This window comes from Primulina tabacum, chromosome 10 (genome assembly GCF_025594145.1).
Source record: "Primulina tabacum isolate GXHZ01 chromosome 10, ASM2559414v2, whole genome shotgun sequence".
NCBI lineage: Eukaryota > Viridiplantae > Streptophyta > Magnoliopsida > Lamiales > Gesneriaceae > Primulina > Primulina tabacum.
In genome coordinates this window covers 9141919-9167492 of record NC_134559.1, presented here as the reverse complement: position 1 = coordinate 9167492, position 25574 = coordinate 9141919, and the positions used below count along the sequence as shown (strand labels likewise).

At 35.2% G+C, this 25574-nt stretch overlaps 4 protein-coding genes, 1 long non-coding RNA gene and 1 pseudogene across 5 annotated transcripts; 3 read left to right on the top strand and 3 right to left on the bottom strand.

The window, feature by feature from the left end:
- The first annotated feature begins 359 nt into the window (after nt 1–359).
- Nucleotides 360–4160, top strand: LOC142504846 (vanillin synthase). The gene is made up of 8 exons (XM_075617692.1): nt 360–612; nt 734–855; nt 1620–1735; nt 2220–2293; nt 2410–2674; nt 2884–3015; nt 3579–3714; nt 3906–4160. Exons 1-8 carry the CDS (start codon nt 419–421, stop codon nt 3941–3943), a joined length of 1077 nt encoding a protein of 358 aa, XP_075473807.1. The 5' UTR covers nt 360–418; the 3' UTR covers nt 3944–4160.
- Nucleotides 861–1647, bottom strand: LOC142504847 (uncharacterized). The gene is made up of 2 exons (XR_012804355.1): nt 1374–1647; nt 861–1227 (listed from the first exon to the last, which is right to left on the bottom strand). It is a non-coding gene; the product is annotated as an uncharacterized LOC142504847 (long non-coding RNA).
- Nucleotides 4161–9955: 5795 nt separating the features above from the next.
- LOC142504896 (importin subunit beta-1-like) lies at nt 9956–11680 on the top strand (annotated as a pseudogene).
- A 169-nt stretch (nt 11681–11849) lies between these two features.
- LOC142505764 (putative wall-associated receptor kinase-like 16) lies at nt 11850–17818 on the bottom strand. The gene is made up of 6 exons (XM_075618874.1): nt 16708–17818; nt 15077–15244; nt 13486–14892; nt 13109–13338; nt 12090–12248; nt 11850–12011 (listed from the first exon to the last, which is right to left on the bottom strand). The coding sequence occupies exons 1-3, from the start codon at nt 17594–17596 to the stop codon at nt 13814–13816; spliced, it is 2136 nt and encodes a 711-aa protein (XP_075474989.1). The 5' UTR covers nt 17597–17818; the 3' UTR covers nt 11850–12011; nt 12090–12248; nt 13109–13338; nt 13486–13813.
- A 1241-nt stretch (nt 17819–19059) lies between these two features.
- LOC142504806 (3-oxoacyl-[acyl-carrier-protein] synthase II, chloroplastic-like) lies at nt 19060–19699 on the top strand. Its single transcript, XM_075617612.1, has 3 exons — nt 19060–19191; nt 19308–19367; nt 19447–19699. The coding sequence occupies exons 1-3, from the start codon at nt 19135–19137 to the stop codon at nt 19570–19572; spliced, it is 243 nt and encodes an 80-aa protein (XP_075473727.1). The 5' UTR covers nt 19060–19134; the 3' UTR covers nt 19573–19699.
- A 3856-nt stretch (nt 19700–23555) lies between these two features.
- LOC142504895 (uncharacterized) lies at nt 23556–25293 on the bottom strand. The gene is made up of 2 exons (XM_075617739.1): nt 24567–25293; nt 23556–24223 (listed from the first exon to the last, which is right to left on the bottom strand). Exons 1-2 carry the CDS (start codon nt 25291–25293, stop codon nt 23556–23558), a joined length of 1395 nt encoding a protein of 464 aa, XP_075473854.1.
- Between the last annotated feature and the right edge of the window lie 281 nt (nt 25294–25574).

Genomic DNA, 25574 nt, shown 5'->3' with positions numbered 1-25574 from the left:
CTGAGTGTTTGACTAGTAGTCATATATTCAATCATTTATTAATATTTTTTCCGACGAACTTATTCTATAATGTTTATCCAATACACAACATTATCCAGAAAATCAAATTAATTACGTAAACTACGTTAAAAAATATTAATAAAAATAATCAAATTTTATATTTCACTAACTCGAACGGCTCGAAGTTATGTATATGTATGTGTGTATATATATATATGTATGTGTACTATTATGATATATTATCTCTCATGGGCATAGCATTGTAGGCAACACTCAGCCAATCACAGACGTTAACGTCACCTCGTTGCCCAAAGGTCCCGCAAGTGGGCCCCAACAAACGGACACTGAGCAAGATAAAAGGAACCCAATTACGCCCATATCGTCGTTGCATTTGATAATATTTATATTTATTTGTTAAATGGCTGGAATCGCGCAGCTCATTGCCGGTGTTCTTATCCTCTGCGCCGCCGGCGTCATATCCGGATCGGACCTCTTTGTGGAGGAGAATCCGATCAGGCAAGTTGTCGACGGTTTGCACGAGCTCGAAAACTCGATCCTCCGAGTCGTCGGAAACTCTCGCCATGCCTTCTCGTTTGCTCGCTTTGCTCACAGGTTTTTCAATTTTAATTAATTTCTTTTTTGCTACATTTTTTTTTTTGGTTTTTGGAGGTTCTGGATTGGTGTTTTTTAGAGGTTTTTTTTTTAGTTTGTAAATGGATTTTTGTTGCAAAAGGTACCGGAAGAGGTATGAGGATGCTGAGGAGATTCAGAAGAGGTTCCAGATATTTGTGGAGAATTTGAAGATGATCAGATCGCATAACAGGAAGGGACTCTCGTACACTATGGGAGTCAATGGTATCTTTTTAGCCTTTTAATGACTATCGAGTTTTTTAATAGTGTGGATTTCGTTGTTTTGTCTGTCTATTACTCAGAGATGATAATATGGTCCTCTCGATAACACTCTTGACTCTGGTGTTGTATCATGTATGGGTTGACTTTGGAAGTTTATTTGTTGTCTTCTCCTGCATTGGAAAACTTGAAGTGTAACTGTATTGTCGTCACTGTAGCTGATCCGTTTTGTATATTTTATGTTTGATTCATAGGATTGATCTGGTAATAAAGGGAAGAAGATGGGAATTTCTTCTAATGTATCCGCATACGTTCGAAGTTTTGCTTCACTTCTATGTATCTTTTGTTGGATTAACTGCAAAACACTGCATAAAAAAACTGATCTTTAGTTGGGTGAACGGCTTTTTTTGGATTAACTGCCAAGTACTGCATAAAGAAACTGATATTTACAAGTAATTGTAGGTACTAGCTTAGGATGATTACTTTTCTCCGGATATGAATCTATGTACTCTCTTATTGATTACACATGACCGTTCTTTCGGAATGCTTATTAGTTATTACTCATAAAAAATTGATATACTTCATATTTTCAATACCTGAAGTATGCAGAAGACAGTTCCTACAACCAGACTTCACCCAAGCTTCTGTTTGCCCTCTGCATCATTTTTTTTTTTTAGATTTTTATGGATTCAAAGACATGGTTTTGGCTGTTTGAGAGCCTTAAAATGTTTATCCTCATTTCATTTCTCGACTATCTTAATTGTCAACAGAGTTCACTGACTTGACTTGGGAGGAGTTCCGTAAGCATAGGTTGGGAGCCTCTCAAAACTGCTCCGCTACCACAAGGGGCAATCACAAGCTCACAAATGTCATCCTTCCAGAATCGGTAATTACAATTGTTTGTTTCCCACCTAAGATTTTGGTGTTTCTTATAGTATGCATCTCTTCTGATAAATTTATTCGTGCCAGAGATGATCTACGCGGTTGTGTAATTTCCTCATTTGTTACCTTGAAAGAGCACTCTGCAGTCCCAGGTTGCCTTGAAATAAAAAAAAACACAACCATGTAATTCAGTTTTTAAACTGGAATACCTTTAAATGGCAATAAAAGAAAGCTGTGTTTGGCCTGCTACACTCCCAAAAGATTCTTCTTTTCCTATCAGGAAAAGAAATTTCTGGTGGGCATACTTTATACGCAGATATGATGAAATCACCCTTTCCGGGGATTCAAATTAGAAATTCTATTTAACTGACTATAAAGGGTATCTATCAGCTATGAAAAATATTCAAATGTGTTTCAAAGCTTATGAAAAGTCAAAAACATTTATAAAATCCACGTAACATCTCATTTGGTGGTGTGTTGGACTGCAGAAAGATTGGAGGGAAAATGGCATTGTTAGCCCTGTAAAAAACCAAGGTCATTGTGGATCCTGCTGGACATTCAGGTTAGCTCAAGTTTTGGGTCAGCTACTGAAGGGTGGAATTTAGTTTCATCCATATTCATTGGATAAAAACCCACAATTTCCATTAACGCCTCCTAACATATATGTGATACTTACAGCACAACTGGAGCGCTTGAAGCAGCATATTCTCAAGCATTTGGAAAGGGTATTTCTCTGTCCGAGCAACAGCTTGTGGATTGTGCAGGAAAGTTTAATAACTTTGGATGCAACGGGGGTTTGCCCTCACAAGCTTTCGAATACATCAAATACAATGGTGGGCTTGAGACTGAGGATTCATATCCGTATACTGGACTTGATGGATCGTGTAAATATTCATCTGAAAATGCTGTTGTCAAAGTAGTTGATTCTGTCAATATTACCCTGGTAAGATTTATGATTGGCAAAATAGTAGTTGAATTGTTCTTAAGCCTTAAGTTTCATCGTTCTTGTTCTTGGAGGATGTTCTTTTGTAGAAATGGGGCTGTCAAATTAATTTATGGATGAAAATCACATGAGACACAAGACTATATCATAACCATTTACAAAGGTTGAGATGCTTTTGAGTGTTTCCTCTGATGTTTCTGCAATCACAGGGTGCTGAAGATGAGCTTAAACAAGCAGTAGCATTTGTTCGGCCAGTAAGTGTGGCTTTCGAGGTGGTTAATGGTTTTAGAGCGTACAATGGGGGAGTTTACACCAGCACTTCATGTGGCCACTCTCCAACGGTGAGTTTTTTTGGCATTGTAATGATGTCACCCATAAAATAAAACAAGTTTGTAGGAAAAAAAATTGTCTTTATGCTACTCTGCATTAACTGGCACAAAAATATGGTCTCCAATACATTGTAGCTTTAGTACTACCACAAACTAAGACACACAAGAAGAATATTTAGTCTTGCATCCTAGTTGTACTCTAGTAAAAGCCTTGTTTCCTGCTGTATCTCTGTTTCTCGACCAACTTTTGTTAGACAAATGATATGATGAAATCGGAAGTATTTTTTAAAAATTGCGGTACTTTCGAGTTGGAATAACTTACATGCAAGGCGTTTAAGCATGTATCTAAAATTTATTGTGCATCGGAGGCCGTGCAAGTATATATTTGAGATCTTGCTAACCAATTAGTCAAGGACTCAAGTGTATGAAGTTGGTGCAGCCATAATTCAGTTCTTTGGTTCTAGTCTTAGTCAAGGACTCGAGTGTATGAAGTTGGTGCACCAAAATTTAGTTCTTTGGTTCTAGTCACAACTGGTGCATGGAGGTATAAGAAACCTTTTTGTACATGTTTGCAGGATGTGAATCATGCTGTTCTCGCTGTTGGTTATGGAGTTGAGGATGGAATCCCCTACTGGCTCATTAAGAACTCATGGGGAGCTGATTGGGGTGACAATGGTTACTTTAAAATGGAGATGGGCAAGAACATGTGTGGTAAGTCTTTCTTCGGATTATACATAATGATCTTCCAAGTTCATAACTCCTACCTAACTCCTAATATCACACCAGGTTCAGAAAAATGTTCTTTTGTTGTAATCTGTTTTGTAAACTACATCGAATACTTATCTACACACGATATCAATCTCCTTTGTTTTGACGAACTTTTGGTCATAACTTTATTGCAGGTGTCGCCACTTGTGCATCATACCCCGTGGTTGCTTAACTTCTCGTAAAGAAAGATCGGAGTCACTACTAGAAATTCCAGGAAGCCAATTATATAGTTATAGATGCAGTAGTTATCAAGGATTACCTTGGAAGTTATGTGCAAAAATGGTTCAAGTCTGTGCAAAAATAAGACATGAAAAATTCGATGCTGTATTTGGGAAGTTCGATGTATTTTCAAACCTGGATTTGTATATCAGTGTACTGTTATTTAGACATACTTCAACTGATGAAAATGTGCTTTAACGACTCATATACAAGTATTCCATCATTATGTTCGATGTATGCTATATTAAAGTCAAACTCTTTATTGTTTGCACATAATTTTGAGTTACGTGCATATTAGGTGTAAAGATGCATCGATTTATGTAAAAATGATAAAAATCTAACTTCTAAAAATACAACTGTTGTAGATATTAAATTTGACCGTTTATGATCTCCTGAACAAATACAATGTCATAAACAAAGAAAACTATAAAAAAAAATACTGGAAATTGATAGATATATTTCTAACATGATCTATATTTTCATAAATTGTAGAAATTTACAAAATATTAACATATAATAAAATAACGTTGCTGAAATCCGGAAGAAAAATGACTTGAGCTACTGAAATTTAAAAATTGCTAATTAAATAAATCACATTGATGCAGTAACTTAGAAATCACTTTAGTTTGATAAATTGCATTAGAAAATATTGGTAGGGAGCAAGATAAAAAGAATCCAATTATGCCCATATCGTTGTTGCATTTGATAATATTTATATTTGTTAGAATATGTGTCAAACGAGCCAACTTATTATTTGGGTTTTATTGACTCTTATGTAAAAATAATTTTTATTTTAATATTATTTTACGGTTTTATCCAATTATGACATTTTCTTTATTTGTATACCCATGCAAGCTATATAGATAAAGTACTTAAATATATCATAGGTACCATGAAGTAAGTCTCTCAATATAAGATCATGAAACTCATAGGAAGTGTACCGTATATTCTAAATAAGTTCTTAGTCGATTCAACCTCTTAAAATAAGGATAAATGTTGCTTGAGTTTGAGACTAACATCTGTTATATAAACACCATGCTTTAGTGGTAAGACATGAAGATGACCATTCATACAGATGAGTGGTCATTTGATGATTAACTGAACAACCCTCATTCCTATTGTCCAAGTGATTATTATTTATCGAGTGCAATAGTCCGCTGTTATGGTTGTACTCTATTAGTACTTTGAACGTAGATGTTCTACGTACTAGCATGCGTTTTGATATTTTTATTTACTCCATTGAGGGTCATCAGTTGACAAGGTTGGATGTAATTTCGAAATATGTAGGAGCAAATATATTGTAGTTGGGGATTCACCGTTTGCTTATGGGTGAAGATATCCTATGTGATCTGATGAGTTAATAGTGCAAGGAGTCTTTGGCCAGATAAAGACATGTGCTTTGGGAAAATGTGTTTTCGTAGTTGCACATACCATGTCACTGTTATCACTCAAAGATAGATCTTATCATTATTGAATTTATTTGCAACTCTCAATATACCAATGATTGGAGATTCGATCGAGATATATGAGTTGAATGGACCGTACTGTACACTAACCATAACTTAAGGTTCTTACATGCACTATCAGAGATACCTAGGAGATCATAGGACGATGCTACTAGACGCTCTTACCATGATCTGATGTGTGCAATTAGAATTGAGTTATGACATTCTTGATAAAGGTGTTGATGAATAGAATGAGTAAAATTATGGTAAGTACGAATAAGAATAAATGTTATTCTGAATCACATGAAGTTGTGAACTCACAGCTAGCTGTATCTCTGAACCATCGAGGGTCACAAAGTATCAGATTCTGTGTTCCCGTTGATATAGTCAAGTTCAAAGAGTTGAATTTGACGATTGTAGTTTGATGGAGATCAAACAGAATACTTATAAAAAAGTTTACAAGTTGATTCCATATGATATAAGAAGCAGGAGTTAACTTAACTGATAATTGAGTTAGAAGAGTGAAAATGTCTGTTTTTGCGAAGAAGTTCACAAAACTGGCTGCTGTAAAAAATGGATTAGTGTAAAATTTTGATTTTTGAAATTTTCTATTTTCTTTATATGAACAAAATTTGTATAATTGATACATCGGCGCTATCTGATCATCGATCGGGGTTATGATGAGTTCACAATTATTTATTTAATGAATTTAGAATCTACCAATTAAATAATAGTGTTAGTAGTGATGACTATTAATATGTACAAAATTCACATGAAATATTTTAAAAGAATCTAGAATTTATTAACTAATAAGTTAATTAAGAAATTAAATAATATGTCTATACATACAAAATATGTGCATATATAGACGTATTAATATAAATAAATAATATATATATATATATATATATAAGTGAAAATACTATGCATTATCAAGAGTTGATTTATACATGATATAATCATATGAGAATTTAAAATAATGATAACAAACAATCTTGATAGAAGAAAGACTCCTGATGTAATAAAAAGTAAAGTATATAAATATTTCATTAATGATTATTTGAAATAAGATTATTTTTGCATCTATGTTTTGGCAACTAAAATTTTCCAACTCTCCCCTTCAACTAAAATTTCAGCCAACACAGTTCTAGTGAAGCAAATTTCGGCCGACAGACCTCTTCCACCGTTCGTCGCCCGTCGCAGCCAGATCTCTGAAATTTCGACGATATAGTCTTGACATAATATTGTTCGAGATTTCTAGTGTGATCCAAACAAAGAATCCAGTCTCCGATCGTGAACTTAAATTCGACGATAAAAAAAAGAAGATTTATTCGAAGAGATTTACAAGAATGATTATCTCGAATTAAAATTCGGAATAGTTTGTAGCTAGCGTTGATGTTTTAATTCATACGACGTCCAAGGAATGTTTCAATTTCGAAACAAAATTTTTAAACTTCCAATGCGCCTTAAGTATGAGAAATTTGAGTTTTCAATAATATTATATTTATTTATTAAATGTCTGGAATCGGGCAGCTCATTGCCGGTGTTCTTATCCTCTGCGCCGCCGGCGTACTGTCGGACCTCTTTGTGGAGGAGAATCCAATCTGCCAAGTTGTCCACGTTTTATGTCTCCATACTTTATGTGATCATTGTGCCAACACACAAGGTTCGTTGTTTCTGTAGATGCCTGTAACATTTGCAAACATGGGATTAGAGGAAAATAAAAATTCTCTTTCATGAAACATTTTTTTTATAGAGAGATTTTCTTAAATAGATTTCACACAATTACTATAATCAATTTTATTCTTCATTTAAATTAATTTACCAAAATAGTCTTTCTATCATATCAAATTACATAGATATCCCCTATCATTTAAACACTATTCACCATCAATTTCTTCATCTCAAACTTTTTATTTGATTTTCTTATGCTCTCGAATAATCTTATGAATTCCATGCATTTGGACATAGAATGATGATAATTTGAGATAATTCTTTTGTCAAATTGCATTTTTATGCATTTTATTTTTTTGAAGGTTTGTTGTGCATACTCATAAACTGTTAGAATGGAATAAAGTAAAGACTTAATTGAGACCATCAGATTTTTTATTTATACTTATGTAAACTCACATTGATGTAATTATTACGTTTCATAACCATGGTGATTGGTGATTTTGTTAATATTATTTTGCATGAGCAACATTCGTAATTAAAATATTATAACCTTGGTGGTTTCGCATGCACTAATTCAAACTAACAGTTCATAATTTTATTAAATATGTTTATTGATATAAATAAGTAGTATTAAAAAAATTAATATATTATAAATTAAATAAAACAGAACAAATGTTAAATCAACTCTTAAAGAGAAATAATAGATAATTAAACAAATGGATCAGGAAAATAGAACATATGTGTTCATAAAAAAAATGGTATTTTAGGATATTTTTAATTAAATAAGACATAATACAAAATGTGTAATAAAAAAGACCATTTTTAAAATTCTGGCTTTGAAATATATTAGAATAATCAATTTTTATTTTTTTTTATACCATGTCAAATAAAAAGTACAAGATTTTTTTTCTTTCCTGTAGATATTTTGATATACATAAAGTAGGATATCGTAAAATATATATAAATTTTTGAAATCAAATTAATTATATTAATTTTAAACAAAATCTAATTAAATAAATAATATTATATATATTGCAATATGATTTTCCGAGCGAAAACATACAATTCAGACTTTGAATTTGAGATTCAAATTGAGAATTCAATTCTCTCATCTTCTCGGTTGAAAGTTTTATAATATAATTTTATTCTTTTGTACTTTCGTACAATCTATACGTCGTTGAGACCATGGTTTTACTAAGTTATTAGAATTTTGTTCGTGTAAATTGAAGAGTTGTCAAGTGCTAATTATTCGTGGTACTAAAACAGTAGACGTCGCTTTTCTCGGTTAACCGGCTTGTTTGCATGTACTCGGGGCCTAAGTATCCAAAGGTCCCCTGGACTCGAGTGATTACATGTGTTTTATCAGTGGGACTAATCTTGAAACCCCAAAATCCGATATTTTTGCGTTGTATTGTTCATCTATGTGTATGTTTTGTGACTTGATGTCTCTGTGGATGATCGGCATTGCTGCTGATTGCTGAAGAATGAAGATAGGACAATGCACCAGCACATTCAGCAGCGATTCTTGGATGGTCGCTCCAAGAAAACCAAGGTGCTTCGCCATTGTTATGTATGTGATCACGAGAGAGTGTACCATTTGATAATAAACTCGTAAACCAATAAAGGAACTTCACTCTCTAAGCAAGTAAGCAACGTCCCAAAAGCTTAAAGACATTTCGATTATTTACTTGGATCAAAAGGGACACTTCGTTTATAAATTGCTCGATTTGGTTCTGGTCCATTATTCTTGATTTCTTGATAACGACAACTCGTTGATCACGTAGGATTCCTTTGTATAACGTGCCATAACCCCCCATGCCAAGGATCCGGTCTTCAGAGTAGTTGTTAGTGACTATTTCTAGCTCCTTGGCATAGAATATCTTGTTGGAATTTTGATGCTTAACGAATGAAAATTAAGCAAATAAATCAATGTGTTTGATTGGAAAATTCGAAACGAAGAACGAAGCTTAATGAACGAATATTAAGTTCGGTGGTTCTGAATAAAACTCGAAAAGAGTTCATCATATGTTGAAAGAAACTCAAACGAGTAGTCGGAACTTGTAAGGGACGAAAACCGGAAAAAAAAAATTTGGTCGATGAACAGTAGCAGGCGCGCGGATCTGCGCGCAGGTGCGGGCAGACGCGCACCCGCGCGCGATTCCGGCGCGCCTGCCGAGAACTCTCGGCAGCGCCCCGAGAGCGCTCGGCAGGCGCTGTCGAGACCTGACGAGCGCTGCTCGGCAGCGCGCGAGCAGGCGCGCGCACAGACGCGTCCCTTCGGATTTTTTTGACTTTTTCTGACATTTTTTCATTTTCTTGACATTGTTTGATGATTGTGATTAGTTACAATGGCCAAGGGACACCCCATATGAATGAAAGATCATGTCATTTACATGAAAAACATTAAATGATTGATTATTAAAAATCAAATACACATTACACATAACATATCATATGCATATTGTCTTCTTCCTTCTTCAATAAGAGAGAGTTTCTTCATTTTTTTGTGAAAGAACTTGAATATTTGAGTGCTCATTATTCAAGTGTTGTAGTTGTATCTTGGGAGAAGATTGCCATAACCTCTAGCACATTGTAAGGGGCAAATTCTTCTTAAGGAGAAAGTGTTCAACACTTGCCTCTACAAGACATATTCATTTATTTTCTTCTTGCTTCTCCTCTCATATTTGAATACCACAAACAACAGATCTTACATGACTCGACTCTAGACTCAAGAGATGAAGTCCGCTGCTTCAAAAAGAGCCTACCATTTTGACGGAAGAATTTCTCTCATTTTAACAAGGTTTCTTTTCTTCATTCCATAATATAGACATGTGATACGAATAAAAATGGATTGCAGTCCAATATTGAAACCTGAAATATCAAGTAACAACATCAAAATTATGTATGAAGAGAACAAGGAAAATGTGCAAAAGTCGGTCAATTGAGGTGGTCGCTTATCTTCAATCTTACCTTTATATATTTATGTATCACACATAAACACATATATATAATATTTGATTTCACAATACTGAGGTACAAGCACATAAAATCCATGTCCGTCTTTTCTTCCATAGTAGAGTATCTCTTTTTGCAAACACAATGAAAGCTCCCAGGAGTGTTTGAACAAAGACCATTTTCATCACATGGATTGTCCTTGCATTCATTTATATCTGTTACATGGAATCACATTATGTCTTTTAGGAGCAATGACAAAACCTTGGAATGAAAACAATATTATTTTTGAAGTATTGCAATATTTTTCTATGAGTTTACAAGATATGCAGCATGTGGCCAGAAAAAGAAGTTGAACATCTATTATACTGTCATGAACGAAAACTTGTAGTTGAACTCAACCCCAAACTTCCTTTGTAACATATGTATATCGATTTGTCTTCAATATGCTAAAATCTCAAGCATGCATGTTAGCATAGAGATCAAGAAATTTAGATGATTAATTTTCTCTGACAGTTAGTTCCTTTTATGTGCAACCTCGACCTAAGAATATAATGGGACATATTTTGTTTTAATACAAAATAAAAATCAATAAACATATCTCATCAAACTAAATGCTTTTCGTATTTCATTTTCAAGGCATGTTTTATTTTAAAATTTTTTACATCGTATAAAGTTTCATTATTATTTAATGTTACTAACTAATTTATTCTGAAAATACACAGAATTTTCGAGATCAAGGCATTAACCAAACTTCACCAATACGGGAATCTGACCTTAGTTTATTTTGAGATTTATGAAATCCGGCTAATTATGGACCTCATATCTAAAAATAGACATTTAATTGTTAGATATGTATTTGGGATAATACTGTCAACGTAGACTGAACGAAACCATACGCCCCATTTCTAGAACTTGTAAGATTTTGTCTGAGCTAGCTATACTTGGTTTGTCGCTTCAAGTTATCATTCAAAAACTAAGCAGTGCAGATGAAACTAAGCCCATAATATTACAGGTGGCTGATCAAATCATACTGCTTTTCCTCAATGTTTTTGGTTGCCGTAGTTCTACAGTTCATGAAGAAGCTATGCTTGCTACTAGCGCACTGGCCTATGCCACCGGGCATGAATATTTAGAGATGGGTTTGCAAAATTTTGAGGAATATCAGGTTTGCGCCTTTTCCCGTGCACTGGATGAAAAGATCTTGCCGTAATGTGATGGGATGATGACACTTCTTCTCAATGATCTCTCCAGTGCTGAACTACACCGCTCGTTTAAGCCTGCCATATTTTCTTGCTTTGGTGACTTCGCTGTTGCAATCAGTGAACATTTTGAGAAGTACATCAGTTATGTACTATCAATGATGCAGAGGAAGTGTGCACTCAGATGGATTACACTGATGAGATGGACTATGGCAACCTGCTCAGACACAATATTTCGAGGGTTATTCAGGAATTCTTCAGGGATTCAAGAATTCGAAGGCTGAGCTCATGCTACCATATGCTCCTCATCTTCTGCAGTTCATAGATTTGGTTGCCACAAAACAGAGTTATAATAAATTCATTTGTACATTAATATCTTCCATTATTAGTATTATTATATTATTATTTGTACATTAATATCTTTCATAAATCAACTCATTCCATGTGTCGGGCACCCCTGGAAGGCACCAATGCAAACAATCGGCGAATTTAGCTGGATCAGCTTTCTGCTCGGGTGTCAAAAGATTTCCTTGGCGAATGGAGTAAACTGAGGTATGTGCATCTTTTCTGTATTCAGTGTAGTAATGTCTTAACAAGGTCACCGGAACTTCTGTAGCCCTGATCACATTTCTTGCTACATCAAGCAACCGTCTGTCTGTGCCCACAGCTAATGCCATAGAAGTGATTTGAGTCGTCTCTCTAGAACAATCAACAATAAATCTCATTGTGATTGTTCCAATCCAAGCTCCTGCATATTTACATTGCAACGTTTCAGTCTCACCTTTATGGATCCAACAAACAATTAGGATGATGTAGGGGCTATAACTGTTGATGGACTGGAGACACGGTGATGAAAAACGATGAGATATGCTTGTGATCAACATTTTGCTTCAGCCACCTAATCCATGTTGTCAAAACTCGTTCATATGCTTGGGATAGTTCAACCTCATCGTATTCTATTGATCCTGCAGCAAATGACCCTTTTCTGTTCCATGAAACCAAAAATTCCAATTTCCAGTTGATATCATCAAACAAATGAGGATGATGGCATAAACAGGACCAACATAAATGATGTGTGCTTGATAGTTGTAAATGTGGAAAGTTTAAATTCTTCTTGCCTCCTACTTAAATTTAGTATTTTGTTTGACGACAAATATTTGAGATACCAACAAACTTGTTTCTGGGTTAATTGATATAGTGTTATAGATACTTAACAGGAGTTTAATGCCGGAGCTGTTCATCCACCATATGTAAGTATTAAAGACTAGAATATCTGTATCCTTCCAATGGAATCCATGCTTGGAAATGTATTCTGCCATTTTGTTCTTTGGGATATGCTGTGATTTCGTGGATCATCTGAATTTGATTAAACCAGGATTGGCGCCGTCAAATTCAATTGTAGCATTATAATCCTACACATTACAAATTCAATGTTAAATCTAAAGAAAAATTGTTAGATTGCAAAGTCCACTGTCATTATTTGGTTGAAGTGATATAAAGCTTTATGTTTTAAGAGAGATATATGGGTTTATGCCGGTATTAAAAAAAAAAAAAGTCCCCACCCCACTTCAAATGTTATAAAAAGGAAGAATTAATGAGGACCCCGACCATGCCAGTCCAAGAATCCGACAGACAGAACCCCGCCACCCGTCGCAACTTCAATTTGGTGAGATAGAAAATAATGTAGGACCTAGCTTTTAAGGGTTCTTAATAATTGATCAACCGACACAATATAGATAAATATTTTGCACACAAATAAACAAAAATATTACTAGTTATGAAATAATGAAAATAATACATTACTTGATCTCTTTTGGACACATTTTAGCTTATGGAGAGTCAAACCTGAATCGAGAAAATAAAGAACGGGGCTCCCATTTTCCAGGTTGCCCTGTCGGGATGGATAGCAGAGCAAGTCATGGACTCCCATCGATTTCTGTTCACTGAATCCCCCACGAAGAAAAGTCTCTTCCCCCTTAGTTTCTCCCAGAACAATTTGGCTTTGAACCTCAACCAAACCAATCAATACATTTTTGAAGTTAAATCACTCATAAAATCAACACTAAAAACTAGCCCTACAAAAAACAAAAGCACACCAGTTGGATGGAGCAAAACTTATATAATAAACATTTTCGAACACACACACACATATGTAGACGTGTGTGTGTATATATATGTGTGTATTTATAGACTAAATAATGAGATTACTCATGAGTGCTTACTTGGGTAAAGAACAGTCATTGGGTTGCCATCTCCAGTTCTAATACTTTGTGTCCATTCTACCTTCTTCACACAAGTGACCTGTGAAGTTAAGTAAGCACATTCCTCCTCTTTGTACAGCGGCCGGCTGACGTTATTAAAGACCCATTTCCCCTGTGACAAATGAAAGCTCTCTGGTGGCAAAACTATCTCCTCTTCCTCACTTAGATTGCTGATTTGTTCAAGAAAACTGACTTTGTACTCTTGGAACATTTGGAAGGCTGGCCGTTGGAGAAAAATCGAAGTAACATCTTTGGTGAATACTTATAAGCGGGTCGTTTATTGCGTGGATCAAAGGGATACTCCCCGTTGCTGCATTGTGTTCAAGTCTCTTGCTTTTCGTAGTACTTCGAGTTTCATCGCCACTTCTCTCATCGTTGGACTATCATCACCTCGTAGCTTAAGGCAACTCTTTATGAGCTCTGCAACGGCCTGGAGTTGCTCTAGAGTCCCCTCTCTACGTACTCGGGGATCCAAGATTTGGAACAAGCGGTTGGATTCTAATGACATCAAGAAAAATATGGACAGGCTCTTCTCATCACCTGGTGCCGTGCTGGAGATTGGCTTTCTCCCTGTCATTAGCTCTGCAAGAATAACTCCAAAGCTGTAGACGTCGCTTTTCTCGGTTAACCGGCTTGTTTGCATGTACTCGGGGTCTAAATATCCAAAGGTCCCTTGGACTCGAGTGATTACACGTGTTTGATCAGTGGGGACTAATTTGGAAACCCCAAAATCCGAAATTTTTGCGTTGTATTTTTCATCCATGAGTATGTTTTGTGACTTGATGTCTCTGTGGATGATCGGCGTTGCTGCTTGAGAATGAAGATAGGACAATGCACCAGTACATTCAGCAGCAATTCTTAAACGGTCGCTCCAAGAAAACCAAGGCGCTTCGCCATTGTGATGTATGTGATGATAGAGTGTACCATTTGATATATACTCGTAAACTAATAAAGGAACTTCACTCTCTAAGCAACATCCCAAAAGCTTCACGATATTTCGATGATTTACTTGGGTCAAAATGGACAGTTCGTTTATATATTGCTCGATTTGGTTCTGGTCCATTATTCTGGATTTTTTGATAGCCACAACTCGTTGGTCTCGTAGGATTCCTTTGTACACCGTGCCATAACCGCCCGTGCCAAGGATCCGGTCTTCAGAGTAGTTGTTTGTTGCCATTTCTAGCTCTTTGGCATGGAAGATCTTACACAGCTCGACTCCAGACTCAAGAGATGAAATCCGCTGCTTCAGAAGGAGCCCGCCATTTTGACGGAAAAATTTTTCTCTCGTTTTAATAAGGTTTCTTTTCTTCATTACGTAATATAGCCATGTAATACCAATAAAAATGGACAGTAGTCCAATACTGAAACCTGAAACATCAAGTGACAACATCAAAATTACAAAGAGAACAAGGAAAATGTGCAAAAGTCGGTCAATATAGGTGGTCGCTTATCTTCAATCTTACCTTTATATATTTATGTATTACACACAAACACATATATATATAATATTTGATTTCACAATACTGAGGTACAAGCATGTAAAATAAATTACCTATGGAGTATTTCATCAGTGGAAAATGAGAGTTTACAGCAATGCATCCATGTCCGTCTTTTCTTCCATCACTGGAGTATCTCTTTTTGCAAACACAATGAAAGCTCCTAGGAGTGTTTGAACAAATACTATTTTCATCACATGGATTGTCTTTGCATTCATTTATATCTGTTACATGGAATCACATTATGTCATTTAGGAGCAATGCCAAAACCTTGGAAAGAAAACAATATTATTTTTGAAGTATTGCAATATTTTTCTATGAGTTTACAAGATATGCAGCATGTGGCTTGAACATCTATTATACTGTCATTAACGAAAACTTGTAGTCGAACTCAACCCCAAACTTCTTTTGTAACATACGTATATCGATTTGTCTTCAATATGCTAAAATCTCAAGCATGCATGTTAGCATAGAGATCAAAAAATTTAGATGATTAATTTTCTATGACAGTTCCCTTTATGTAGCTAGGCCTGTGCAACCTCGACCTAAGAATATAATGAGACATATTTTGTTTAAACACAAAATAAAAATCAATAAACATATCTATCAAACAAAATGCTTTTCTTATATCATTTTCAAGGCATTTTTTATTTTAATTTTTTTTTACATAATTTCATTATTTTTTGATGTTACTAACTAATTTATTCTGAAAATACATATCTACGTGATTGAACTTGTCGCCTACAAGTTTGAGATTACGTACACAGAATGCCGAGGTCAAGGCATTGGCCAAATGTACAGCGAATGGTCGATAATTGAAATTTCTCTTGTTTTGTCAATCTTAATGAAAAATAAGTCTTAGAAAAAAAAACAAAGTACATTAATATTTAAGATGCTCAATCAACTTGAGCAACCTTTTAATTTGTCCTTCATTAAGGTAAAGTACTCCTCCATTATACAGTTGTTTTATTGTACCCTTTCAAGAAAGTAGCAGAACACTACAAATTTTGTGAATTACTTGATTTATCGAACAATATATATAATGGCAGGTGCACGGCATGGCCTGCCGGATTAAGCTCATCGATCAGAGATTCTTTGAAAAGTCACTTATATTTAATTAGATCTAAAATAGTTTTTTTTTTTATTTACAAAATTACATCATCATTAATCCCTTTTAATTTGGTGTGTCTTGATCTTTATACATTTCTCAAACACATAAAATGCAGATCTCGTCTTCTTATGGCAACGTCTACGCCGCAAACACGGAGACCTAACAGCTGACATGAACACTCGATCAGGTGCATCCCTTGTTATAGACTCGGATGTTTAAAATGGGAAAGAGCTAGCTATTGAAACTTAAACACAGAGTTAGCTAGGATTATGGAAATTAATTAATTTGAAGAGACAATAAAAGCAAGTTATTGTTTTTTTATTGCTGTCATAGCTCGTATCTCCATCAGTACTTTGGGGTAGAGACTTGTGAACCAATTGGGGAACTTTATGTTTCTTGAATAAAGCTATATATTGAAATGTATAGTAAATAGGAGAAGCAAGCAACTGGTAACATGCAAATAGTGAAAAAAATCAAGATAAGAGCACATCATATTTTGTTTTGTATCTTGCAAATCAGGGCCATGTCTTACTAGAAGAGTATATTTATACAACAATTAGAGAAATATAAACTAACCTGTGCAGCCTGGACTAAGATACGGATTGCCTTCATATCCGGCTGCGGAATTACATCGGTATCCGCCAAGACCCGTGTTTGAATCAATGCAAACACTATTTTCTTTACAAGCAAAATTAGCAGATTTCTCGGCTTCCTGACAATTCCCACCCCCAAATGCCCAATCAAGTACAATAGGGACTTCTTGGATTGTCCTGTTCTTAAAATTCTCATCCGAGAAATCCGAAACCCGAAACTTAAACACCTCATGATTCCCAAGAAAAGCGTACCCACAAGCATCAAAAGTCCAAACTTTTGTATGATCTTTCAAACTCGTGAGTTCCAAGGTAATATTCTTTAAACATTTTGGAATCAGAGTTTGACAACAACCAATTCCAGTACAATATCCGTCAAATAAATAATCATGATGTAAACAAACTGAAGAACATTGGCTGGTTAAGTTCATGTTGTTGGTGTTAATAATCATAGCAACATCGTCGCAACCCACTGCTGTAAATCTATTGTACTCAGAAAAGCTGTAGGGGGACCCTGTCAGGTCGAATTTTGCCGTGTTCTGCCTAGTGATATTGCCTGATTTTGAGTAGCATACTTCAGAGACCGAGTTTTTTATCTGTATTTCGTTGTCAGATATGTTGACAACTTCAAGACTAGATGATGTAATCATGAGTTTAGGCGGGGTGACAGAATTATCACAATTCATGTCAAACCAGAGGCCTATGGAGCAGCCTGAGTTGTTGCCAATGCCGAAAGGGAACGGAACACTTATATCTCCGCACTTGGCTTCGCAGCCAGGTTTTGCTACATTGGAAAGGGGATGACCAGCAAATGACAGTGAAAGGGACAAGAAAATAAAGATTATAGATTCAGGGAGCATGCTTTTGATCTTCATGACTTTGTTCAGGAGTTGTATAACTCAAATCTCTCTTGACTCTGGTGTTGTATGGGTTGACTTTGGAAGTTTATTTGTTGTCTTCTCCTGCATTGGAAAACTTGATGTGTCTCTGTATTGTCGTCACTGTAGCTGATCAGTTTTGTATATTTATGTTTGATTCATAAGATTGATCTGGTAATTAAGGGAAGAAGATGGGAACTTCTTATAATGTATACGCATATGTTTGAAGTTTTTGTATATTTATGTTTCCTTGGCGAATGGTGTAAACGGAGGTATTTGCTTATTAGTTATCACTCATAAAAAAGCTGATCGTTGTATGAAAATGCTTATTAGTTATCACTCATAAAAAATTGATATATTTCACATATCTGATACCTGAAGTATGCAGAAGACAGTCCCTACAATTAGACTTCAACCAAGCATCTGTTTGCTGTCTGAGAGCCTTCAAATGTATATACCAGCAGCAGCAGGCGACGTCGAAACGAAAAGAAAACACTCGTGCAGGATATGCGCTGCGCTGGGCAGAGACGGTAAGCTCCACAAACCAGAAACACCACTCCGCAGCAGTAGGTTACTGTGTAAAGAAAAGAACACACACCGAGCTGGAAGGTATTGAATGGAATTTTTAGCATGCCATCCCAAACCAACGTAACAAACTGAGGCCAAAGACCTTTAGGTGGCAACAACAATTCTGAAATATGAGAGATAACACACGTTTGTGAAACATGCTAACCGTTTCCCCGGAAAAAAAATATAAAAACCAAGCCAACTTCGATTGGAAATTTTGCCCTTAATCGGTCCGACATGCACACAAGTCATGCTTTTCTCCACTGCAAATCGAGCCCATGAGTTACACCTTACGCCATTCGACGCATGTCGCACTTGCACACAAGTCATGCTTTTCTCCACTGCAAATCGAGCCCATAAGTTACACCTTACGCCGATAAATGCAAGAGATCTTCTTAACCAATCTTTCTTACATATTCACTAAGTGTAAATCAATATATGCTTACCATTGCTATGTTCATTTTCCAATGTGGGACATTTCCTGCTTAGCATCTACTAGGCCTAGCTTGTCCAATTTCCCATTCAAAAGGAGCAAGCCCAATAGGAAGTCCATTAGCCTCTAAGTCCAACAGTTGTTTAGATTATAAAAACATCCCGCTTTGAAAATAAGCAAGCCTACTGGATTTAATTTCGTCATCCAATATTCTGTGAACTTGTGAGCATGATTCAATAGCTGTTTTTTGTTGAATGAAAGACAATCTTGTTCTTGATAATTAAAGGGACGGGAGTTGTGCTTTGCATGGAGAAGGCCTTGGTACAGTCGGGGGTAGCTAGAGAAGACATCAACCATATAAATGCCAAGAGAAGACATCAACAGTCGGGGGTAGCTAGAGAAGACATCAACTATATACCATGGAGAAGGCCTTGGTACAGCCTTTGCATGGAGAAGGCCTTGGTCAATTATTAAAGTATGTTGATAATGCTTTAAAATCTGAAATTTTCAGCTGCGGATAAACTCCACAAAATGTATGCTTGGTCACCTATTGGGGGCTGCTGGTGCTGTGGAAGCTGTGGCGACAGTTAAGGTAGTTTGGTAATGAACAAACTTGTTAGGGGAGTGTGTTTTATCCTATAGAGTTTGTCTTTTTACTGGCCGAACAATCAGGTCGTATGACCGATGTCGTTCTTGTGATGCATACAGGCCATACAGACTGGGTGGATCCATCCAAATATCAACCTTGAATACCCAGATGAGGGTGTGGTATGGATTCGTTTTTTCGCCCATTCCCCTCGACTTTTCTCTGATGTGATACATTAACGAAATGCTGCTCCTTCCTCAGGATGCAAACATACTCGTTGGCCCCAAGAGGGAGCGAGTAGACGTAAAAGTAGCTCTTTCCAATTCACTTGGCTTTGGAGGTCACAACTCTATTTTATTTGGCCCCTACAAGAAGTTTGGTTACTGATGCCACTGCAACAAATCCTAGTCGTTGAACTCCTCTAATTTTTACTCTAAAATAGTTATTTTTGTTTTTATCTTATTTTGTTTTTATTTCTTGTTTTCAAATCAAGTGGGGTTTGATTCTTATCTTTTTATATTTTATCTCATGTCTTATTATTTTTTTTAACTTGAAAAACCTTAATTTTTAAAATTACTCACAATATATAGTAAAGAAATAATGGATACCAACTACAGAATATATTTTTTTTCAAATTTATTGTTAACATATTTTATTAAAAATTAGAAACACAAAATATACGTGTGTATATAAAGTGAATAAAGTTCAAACTAATATTTTTACTTTACTGGTGTGCTGTCGTTGACCAACAAATTAATTCCTACTCTTTTAAATAAAAACGAGTGTAATGGTGAGTAGGGTCGAATCCACAGGGAACGGTAGATTTATTTCTTTTGATAATAAAAATAAAAAGGGGGGATTTGTTTTGATAAATACTAAATAAAATAACCAAAGCTAAAATTACCAAGCAAAAAATTACTGAATCTAGAATTGAAAATTAATCAACGAGAGTAAAGAAAAAAATTTATTATGAGAAAATACTGATTTAAGAGGATTCTACTATTTAATTATCTCACTGTTCATCGGTTAACTAATCATTTATTCACGTTATTCCAAGCAATTAACCTTAGAATAATAGGGATAGCCGCTAAAATTCTTGTGTTTTTCTAAATTAATTGACCAAACCCAACATCCAGTCGAAACTTACCAATAATCAACTGGGCACGATAGCGTTCCATATTAATTAAAGACAACATTTTAGTTCGTGAAAACATTTAATCCTAAAATCTAACAACCGAGATAGCTGCAATTGGAAGATTTAGTTCCGTCGATTTATTTAAATTACACATGTTATGATAGCACAACACATCTAACCTATTGCTACTCACGTACCAATCGTTCATGACAATTACGGATCACTGAATTCATGGTTAGCATTAGAAAATCATACATCAAATTAAATTGTCAGATTAATTGACGTATAACATTCATATAATTAAATCATAAATCAACAAATATTTGAACAAAACACAAATATTAAATTAAAGTGCAAAAACCTCACAGTGATAAAATTAAAATAGTAGACTATCCCTTGAATCAGTCTAAGAAAATTAGCCTAACATAATTTGATCTACAATATCCATAAAAAATGAATAATGAAAGGAAAAAAAAATACTAGAATTGTGAAGATTTTGAGAATTTTGTCTTGTGTAATCCGCCGTCACTTTTCTCGTGAATAGTGATTGTGGAAATCTTCTCTCGTGTCTCCTCCACGTGAGTAGTCTTTTTGGGTCTAAATTTTTGCTAAAAGCCCCCACTAATCTTTTATTTAACCCTAAATCTTAAAACATAAAATAATAGATAATATTTTATCTAGATTTTCCCTCCTTGCAATTTTTGGCAGCTGAAATAACGTCACAAGGCGTGGCCACGCCTTGTTCCAGGACCTCTTTTGGTTTGGCCATTCTCTTTCAAACTCTATCTTGGAAACTTCAAATATGATAAACATCACCTTTTTAGCTCAAATTTGCTCCAAGACCATAAAAGTTCCTCCTACAATAAAATTACACCAAAATATGTCAATTAAACATATCGGAGGTTGAAATAATGGGAAATATGAAAATAAAAATACTAACTATTATGAGCCTATCAAAATCTCCCACACCTAAACGATGCTTGTCCTCAAGCATAAAATAGATCAACTCATTATCTCAATTTTTCGTCCTCCTTCCGCTTCTTCTACTTATCCAAAACATTTTTCATGCAAGAAGACATTTTAATTTCAGAGCACCTCACAAAATAACACCATGAACAATTACTGCAATCAGAATGTGTAGAAATTAAAATGCATGGGATTTAACAACTCCTCACAAGATTCGCTCATTTCGCTCCTAGGGGTCTATGAATCAGGGTAGGCTCAAAGAACGGCTCAGATGATGCGAAATAAAATGGTTTGGACCTAATGCCCTTATCATTTTGTCTATGCACCTAATCCACCACAAAGTGTTGACAAAAACATTTTGATAGGCTCATAATAGTTAGTATTTTTATTTTCATATTTCCCATTATTCCAACCTCGGATATGTTTAATTGACACATTTTGGTGTAATTTTATTGTAGGAGAAACTTTTATGGTCTTGGAGCAAATTTGAGCTAAAAAGGTGATGTTTATCACATTTGAAGTTTCCAAGATAGAGTTTGAAAGAGAATGATCAAACCAGAAGAGGTCATGGAACAAGGCGTGGCCACGCCTTGTGAAGATATTTCAGCTGCCAAAAATTGCAAGGAGGGAAAATCTAGATAAAATATTATCTATTATTTAATGTTTTAAGATTTAGGGTTAAATAAAAGATTAGTGGGCTTTTAGCAAAAATTTAGACCCAAAAAGATTACTCACGTGGAGGAGGCGCAAGAGAAGATTTCCACAATCACTATTCACGAGAAAAGTGACGGCGGATTACACAAGACAAAATTCTCAAAATCTTCACAATTCTAGTATTTTTTTTTCCTTTCATTATTCATTTTTTATGGATATTGTAGATCAAATTATGTTAGGCTAATTTTCTTAGACTGATTCAAGGGATAGTCTACTATTTTAATTTTATCACTGTGAGGTTTTTGCACTTTAATTTAATATTTGTGTTTTGTTCAAGTATTTGTTGATATATGATTTAATTATATGAATGTTATACGTCAATTAATCTGACAATTTAATTTGATTTATGATTTTCTAATGTTAACCATGAATTCAGTGATCCGTAATTGTCATGAACGATTGGTACGTGAGTAGCAATAGGTTAGATGTGTTGTGCTATCATAACATGTGTAATTTAAATAAATCGACGGAACTAAATCTTCCAATTGCAGCTATCTCGGTTGTTAGATTTTAGGATTAACTGTTTTCACGAAAATAAAATGCTGTCTTTAATTAATATGGAACGCTATCGTGCCCAGTTGATTATTGGTAAGTTTCGACTGGATGCTGGGTTTGGTCAATTAATTTAGAAAAACACAAGAATTTTAGCGGCTATCCCTATTATTCTAAGGTTAATTGCTTGGAATAACGTGAATAAATGATTAGTTAACCTATGAACAGTGAGATAATTAAATAGTAGAATCCTCTTGAATCAGTATTTTCTCATAATAAATTTTTTGCTGAGAATGCAAAAACAATTGCACGCAAAGAAAACATCATTTTTTTTATTCGCATCGGAGGCAATCAGGATTCAGAAGAAAGAGATAACAAATGAACTAGGTGCTTGGAACTAACAACGGCACTATATTTTTTTTTCTTTTTTTTTAAAAAATTTAAAATGCAGAAAAAAAAATTAAATCAAAATACTAAAAATCAAATAGAAAAAATAAAAAAAAATCAAAAATCCCACTTTCAAGTCAAACTTCTCACAATCAAATCAAGAATTCCCACACCTAAATTTGACATTGTTCTTAATGACAAAAAAAAAGATGCTCAACTAAAATGATAAAATAGTAGGAAAAGTTAGAGAACTCCCCTGAAAAATGATGAGCATCGTAAAGAAACATCATCTACTATTGCGGTGGGTCACGATGATGCTGGAGAAGGTTGCGCGAGATGGGAGAGGGGATTTGGAGAGAGGCGATGTAGGCTGCTGTGAGAGAGAGAGAAAAAAAATAGGTTAAGAAAATTTGTTGTAGTTTTTTTTTTTTTTTTTAAATTTAGCAGAGGTGTTTCAACAAGGCGTGGCCACGCATTGTGTGAAAACCTTTACTGGACAAATTTTTTTTATTAAAAAAAAAAATTCAGCAGAGGTGTTTCAACAAGGCGTGGCCACGCCTTGTGCGAAATCCTCTACTGGAATAAAATTAAAAAAACAAGAACTAAAATTTGGGTTGCCTCCCAAAAGTGCAATTTTTTTAAGTCGTTATGCTCGACATTCATTCTCTCTTGTTGCTCATGGTGGTTCATAGATGGTCACTTTGTCCACTTTATCCCGCTTGAATATTTTCATAGCTAATTTCAGCATGTGCATGTTTTCTTTGAATTTCTTGGAAATCTCTATCCCTTGAATATTTCTTCTTTTTTTCATGAGTACATGCTTGGGTCGATCTGGGAGGAGTCTTCGCTCAATTTTAGATATCTGTGAATCAGAGAGGGAAAATCTAGTATTAGAATTTTCAACATGTCTTTCAATAATCTCCTCTAAATCATTCTTATCCACAAATTTTGAATTTTCTTGTGACAAGTGATTAGCGATATCAAGGGTATAAATAGTGCTTTCATTAACATGATATTTCATGGTATCATAAATATTAAACTTAACAATCTCACCATCAAATTCCATAGTAAGAGTACCACTATTAACATCTATGACAGACTTTGAAGTTTTCAAAAATGGTCTTCCTAACAAAATTTGACTGTTTAAATCATCATTTTCCATGTCAAGCACATAAAAGTCAGCAGGAAATACCAAATTTTCAACTTTCACAAGAACATCTTCAATTACACCTCTAGGATATACAGTGGACCTATTAGCCAACTGGATCACAATGTCCGTTTCAGTCAGAGGTCCAAGTTCCAAATAATTATAAACAGAATCAGGCATGACATTGATAGAAGCACCTAAATCCAACATAGCATTTTCAAGTCTAGTATCGCCACAAGGGATAGAAAACATACCTAGATCACTGCATTTGATAGGAATAGTTTTTTTGAATGACAGCAGAAACATGTTCTCCTACCTTTTCCCTTTTACACCACTTCAACTTATGTTTCTTTTTTATAGTACACAACTCTTTTAAAATTTTAGCACAACGAGGTACTTGTTTAATAGCATTTAATGAAGGAATATTTACCTCATCTCTACAAAGAGTGTCATTCAACTCCTTAATACTTTCACATTTCCTGTTCAATGCAAGAGGGAATGGGGGAATAGGTTTATACTCAAATAGAGGAGAAAACTTACCTTTCGGAGCATCATCTTGATTGATTATTTTATCCTCAACCTTTATCTCATTCTCTTCCTTTTGCTTGATTGATGCTTGTACCCCAATTTCTTGAATATCCAATTCTTTACAATTTCTCAAAGTAATTGCACTCACATTCTCTTTTGGATTCACCACTGTCTGAGAAGGTATATTACCTAAATTTTTTGCTTCCAGCTTGTGAATTGAGGTCTCCAACTGTCCCACTTGAGTGCTCAAATTCTGAATGCTAGCCCTCGTTTCCTGTTGAAATTTTTGAGTGTTCTCAGCTAAGGCCTTCACAATTTCATCTAGGGACATACCTGAGTTAGAGGCTTGCGCAGGTGACGGGTGTTTGTGATAATTTTGTTGTGGATATCCCTGTTGACCTTCTTGATTCCTATAGCTGAAATTCGAGTGATCTTTCCATCCTGGATTGAAGCTATTAGAATATGGATCGTATCGGCGTTGAGGTTGTCCAGGAAATCCGTCGACTGCATTAACTTGTTGCGTGGGTTCTTCTTGTAGTGACGGACACATATCTGTAGGATGTCCCACCATAGCACATACACCACAAGCTTTTACCTGTTGCACCCGTCCTGCAACCAATTTTTCCAAAAGAGATGTCAAAGAATCTAACCTTTGATCGATAGGAGTAACACTTACCTCATTGACTTGTCGTAGAGGGTTGTCTTGCCTAGTACCAAACTGTTGTGCATTGGCAGCCATGCTGGAGATTAGAGTTGTGCCACTTGAGGCGTTTTTTTCACCAATGCACCTCCACTCGCAGCATCAATCATGTTCCTATCAAAGAGCGAGAGTCCCTCATAAAAATATTGAACTAGTAGCTGTTTTGGAATCTGGTGTTGTGGACAACTAGCACACAATTGCTTGAATGTGGGGACCCGGACGCTAATCAAGTTCATAATCGTCATTGGGATAATTTAATCAATTATAATAAACATGGTCTAATTTTTTTTTTAAAAAATGCGGAACGTAATGGAAATCAT

What these genes read in the sequence shown, in the direction of transcription:
- LOC142504846 (XM_075617692.1), top strand. Translation starts at nt 419, where the DNA reads ATGGCTGGAATCGCGCAGCTCATTGCCGGTGTTCTTATCCTCTGCGCC. An exon ending in GTACACTATGGGAGTCAATG is followed by an intron (nt 856 to 1,619) that starts GTATCTTTTTAG and finishes AATTGTCAACAG; the next exon opens with AGTTCACTGACTTGACTTGG. An exon ending in ATGTCATCCTTCCAGAATCG is followed by an intron (nt 1,736 to 2,219) that starts GTAATTACAATT and finishes GTTGGACTGCAG; the next exon opens with AAAGATTGGAGGGAAAATGG.
- LOC142505764 (XM_075618874.1), bottom strand. Translation starts at nt 17,596, where the DNA reads ATGAAGATCAAAAGCATGCTCCCTGAATCTATAATCTTTATTTTCTTG. An exon ending in TCTTAGTCCAGGCTGCACAG is followed by an intron (nt 15,245 to 16,707) that starts GTTAGTTTATAT and finishes TCCATGTAACAG; the next exon opens with ATATAAATGAATGCAAAGAC. An exon ending in ACTGATGAAATACTCCATAG is followed by an intron (nt 14,893 to 15,076) that starts GTAATTTATTTT and finishes TTGATGTTTCAG; the next exon opens with GTTTCAGTATTGGACTACTG.
- LOC142504806 (XM_075617612.1), top strand. Translation starts at nt 19,135, where the DNA reads ATGCTTGGTCACCTATTGGGGGCTGCTGGTGCTGTGGAAGCTGTGGCG. An exon ending in AAGCTGTGGCGACAGTTAAG is followed by an intron (nt 19,192 to 19,307) that starts GTAGTTTGGTAA and finishes TGATGCATACAG; the next exon opens with GCCATACAGACTGGGTGGAT. An exon ending in AATACCCAGATGAGGGTGTG is followed by an intron (nt 19,368 to 19,446) that starts GTATGGATTCGT and finishes CTCCTTCCTCAG; the next exon opens with GATGCAAACATACTCGTTGG.
- LOC142504895 (XM_075617739.1), bottom strand. Translation starts at nt 25,293, where the DNA reads ATGGCTGCCAATGCACAACAGTTTGGTACTAGGCAAGACAACCCTCTA. An exon ending in TCAAGATGATGCTCCGAAAG is followed by an intron (nt 24,224 to 24,566) that starts GTAAGTTTTCTC and finishes TGTTGGATTTAG; the next exon opens with GTGCTTCTATCAATGTCATG.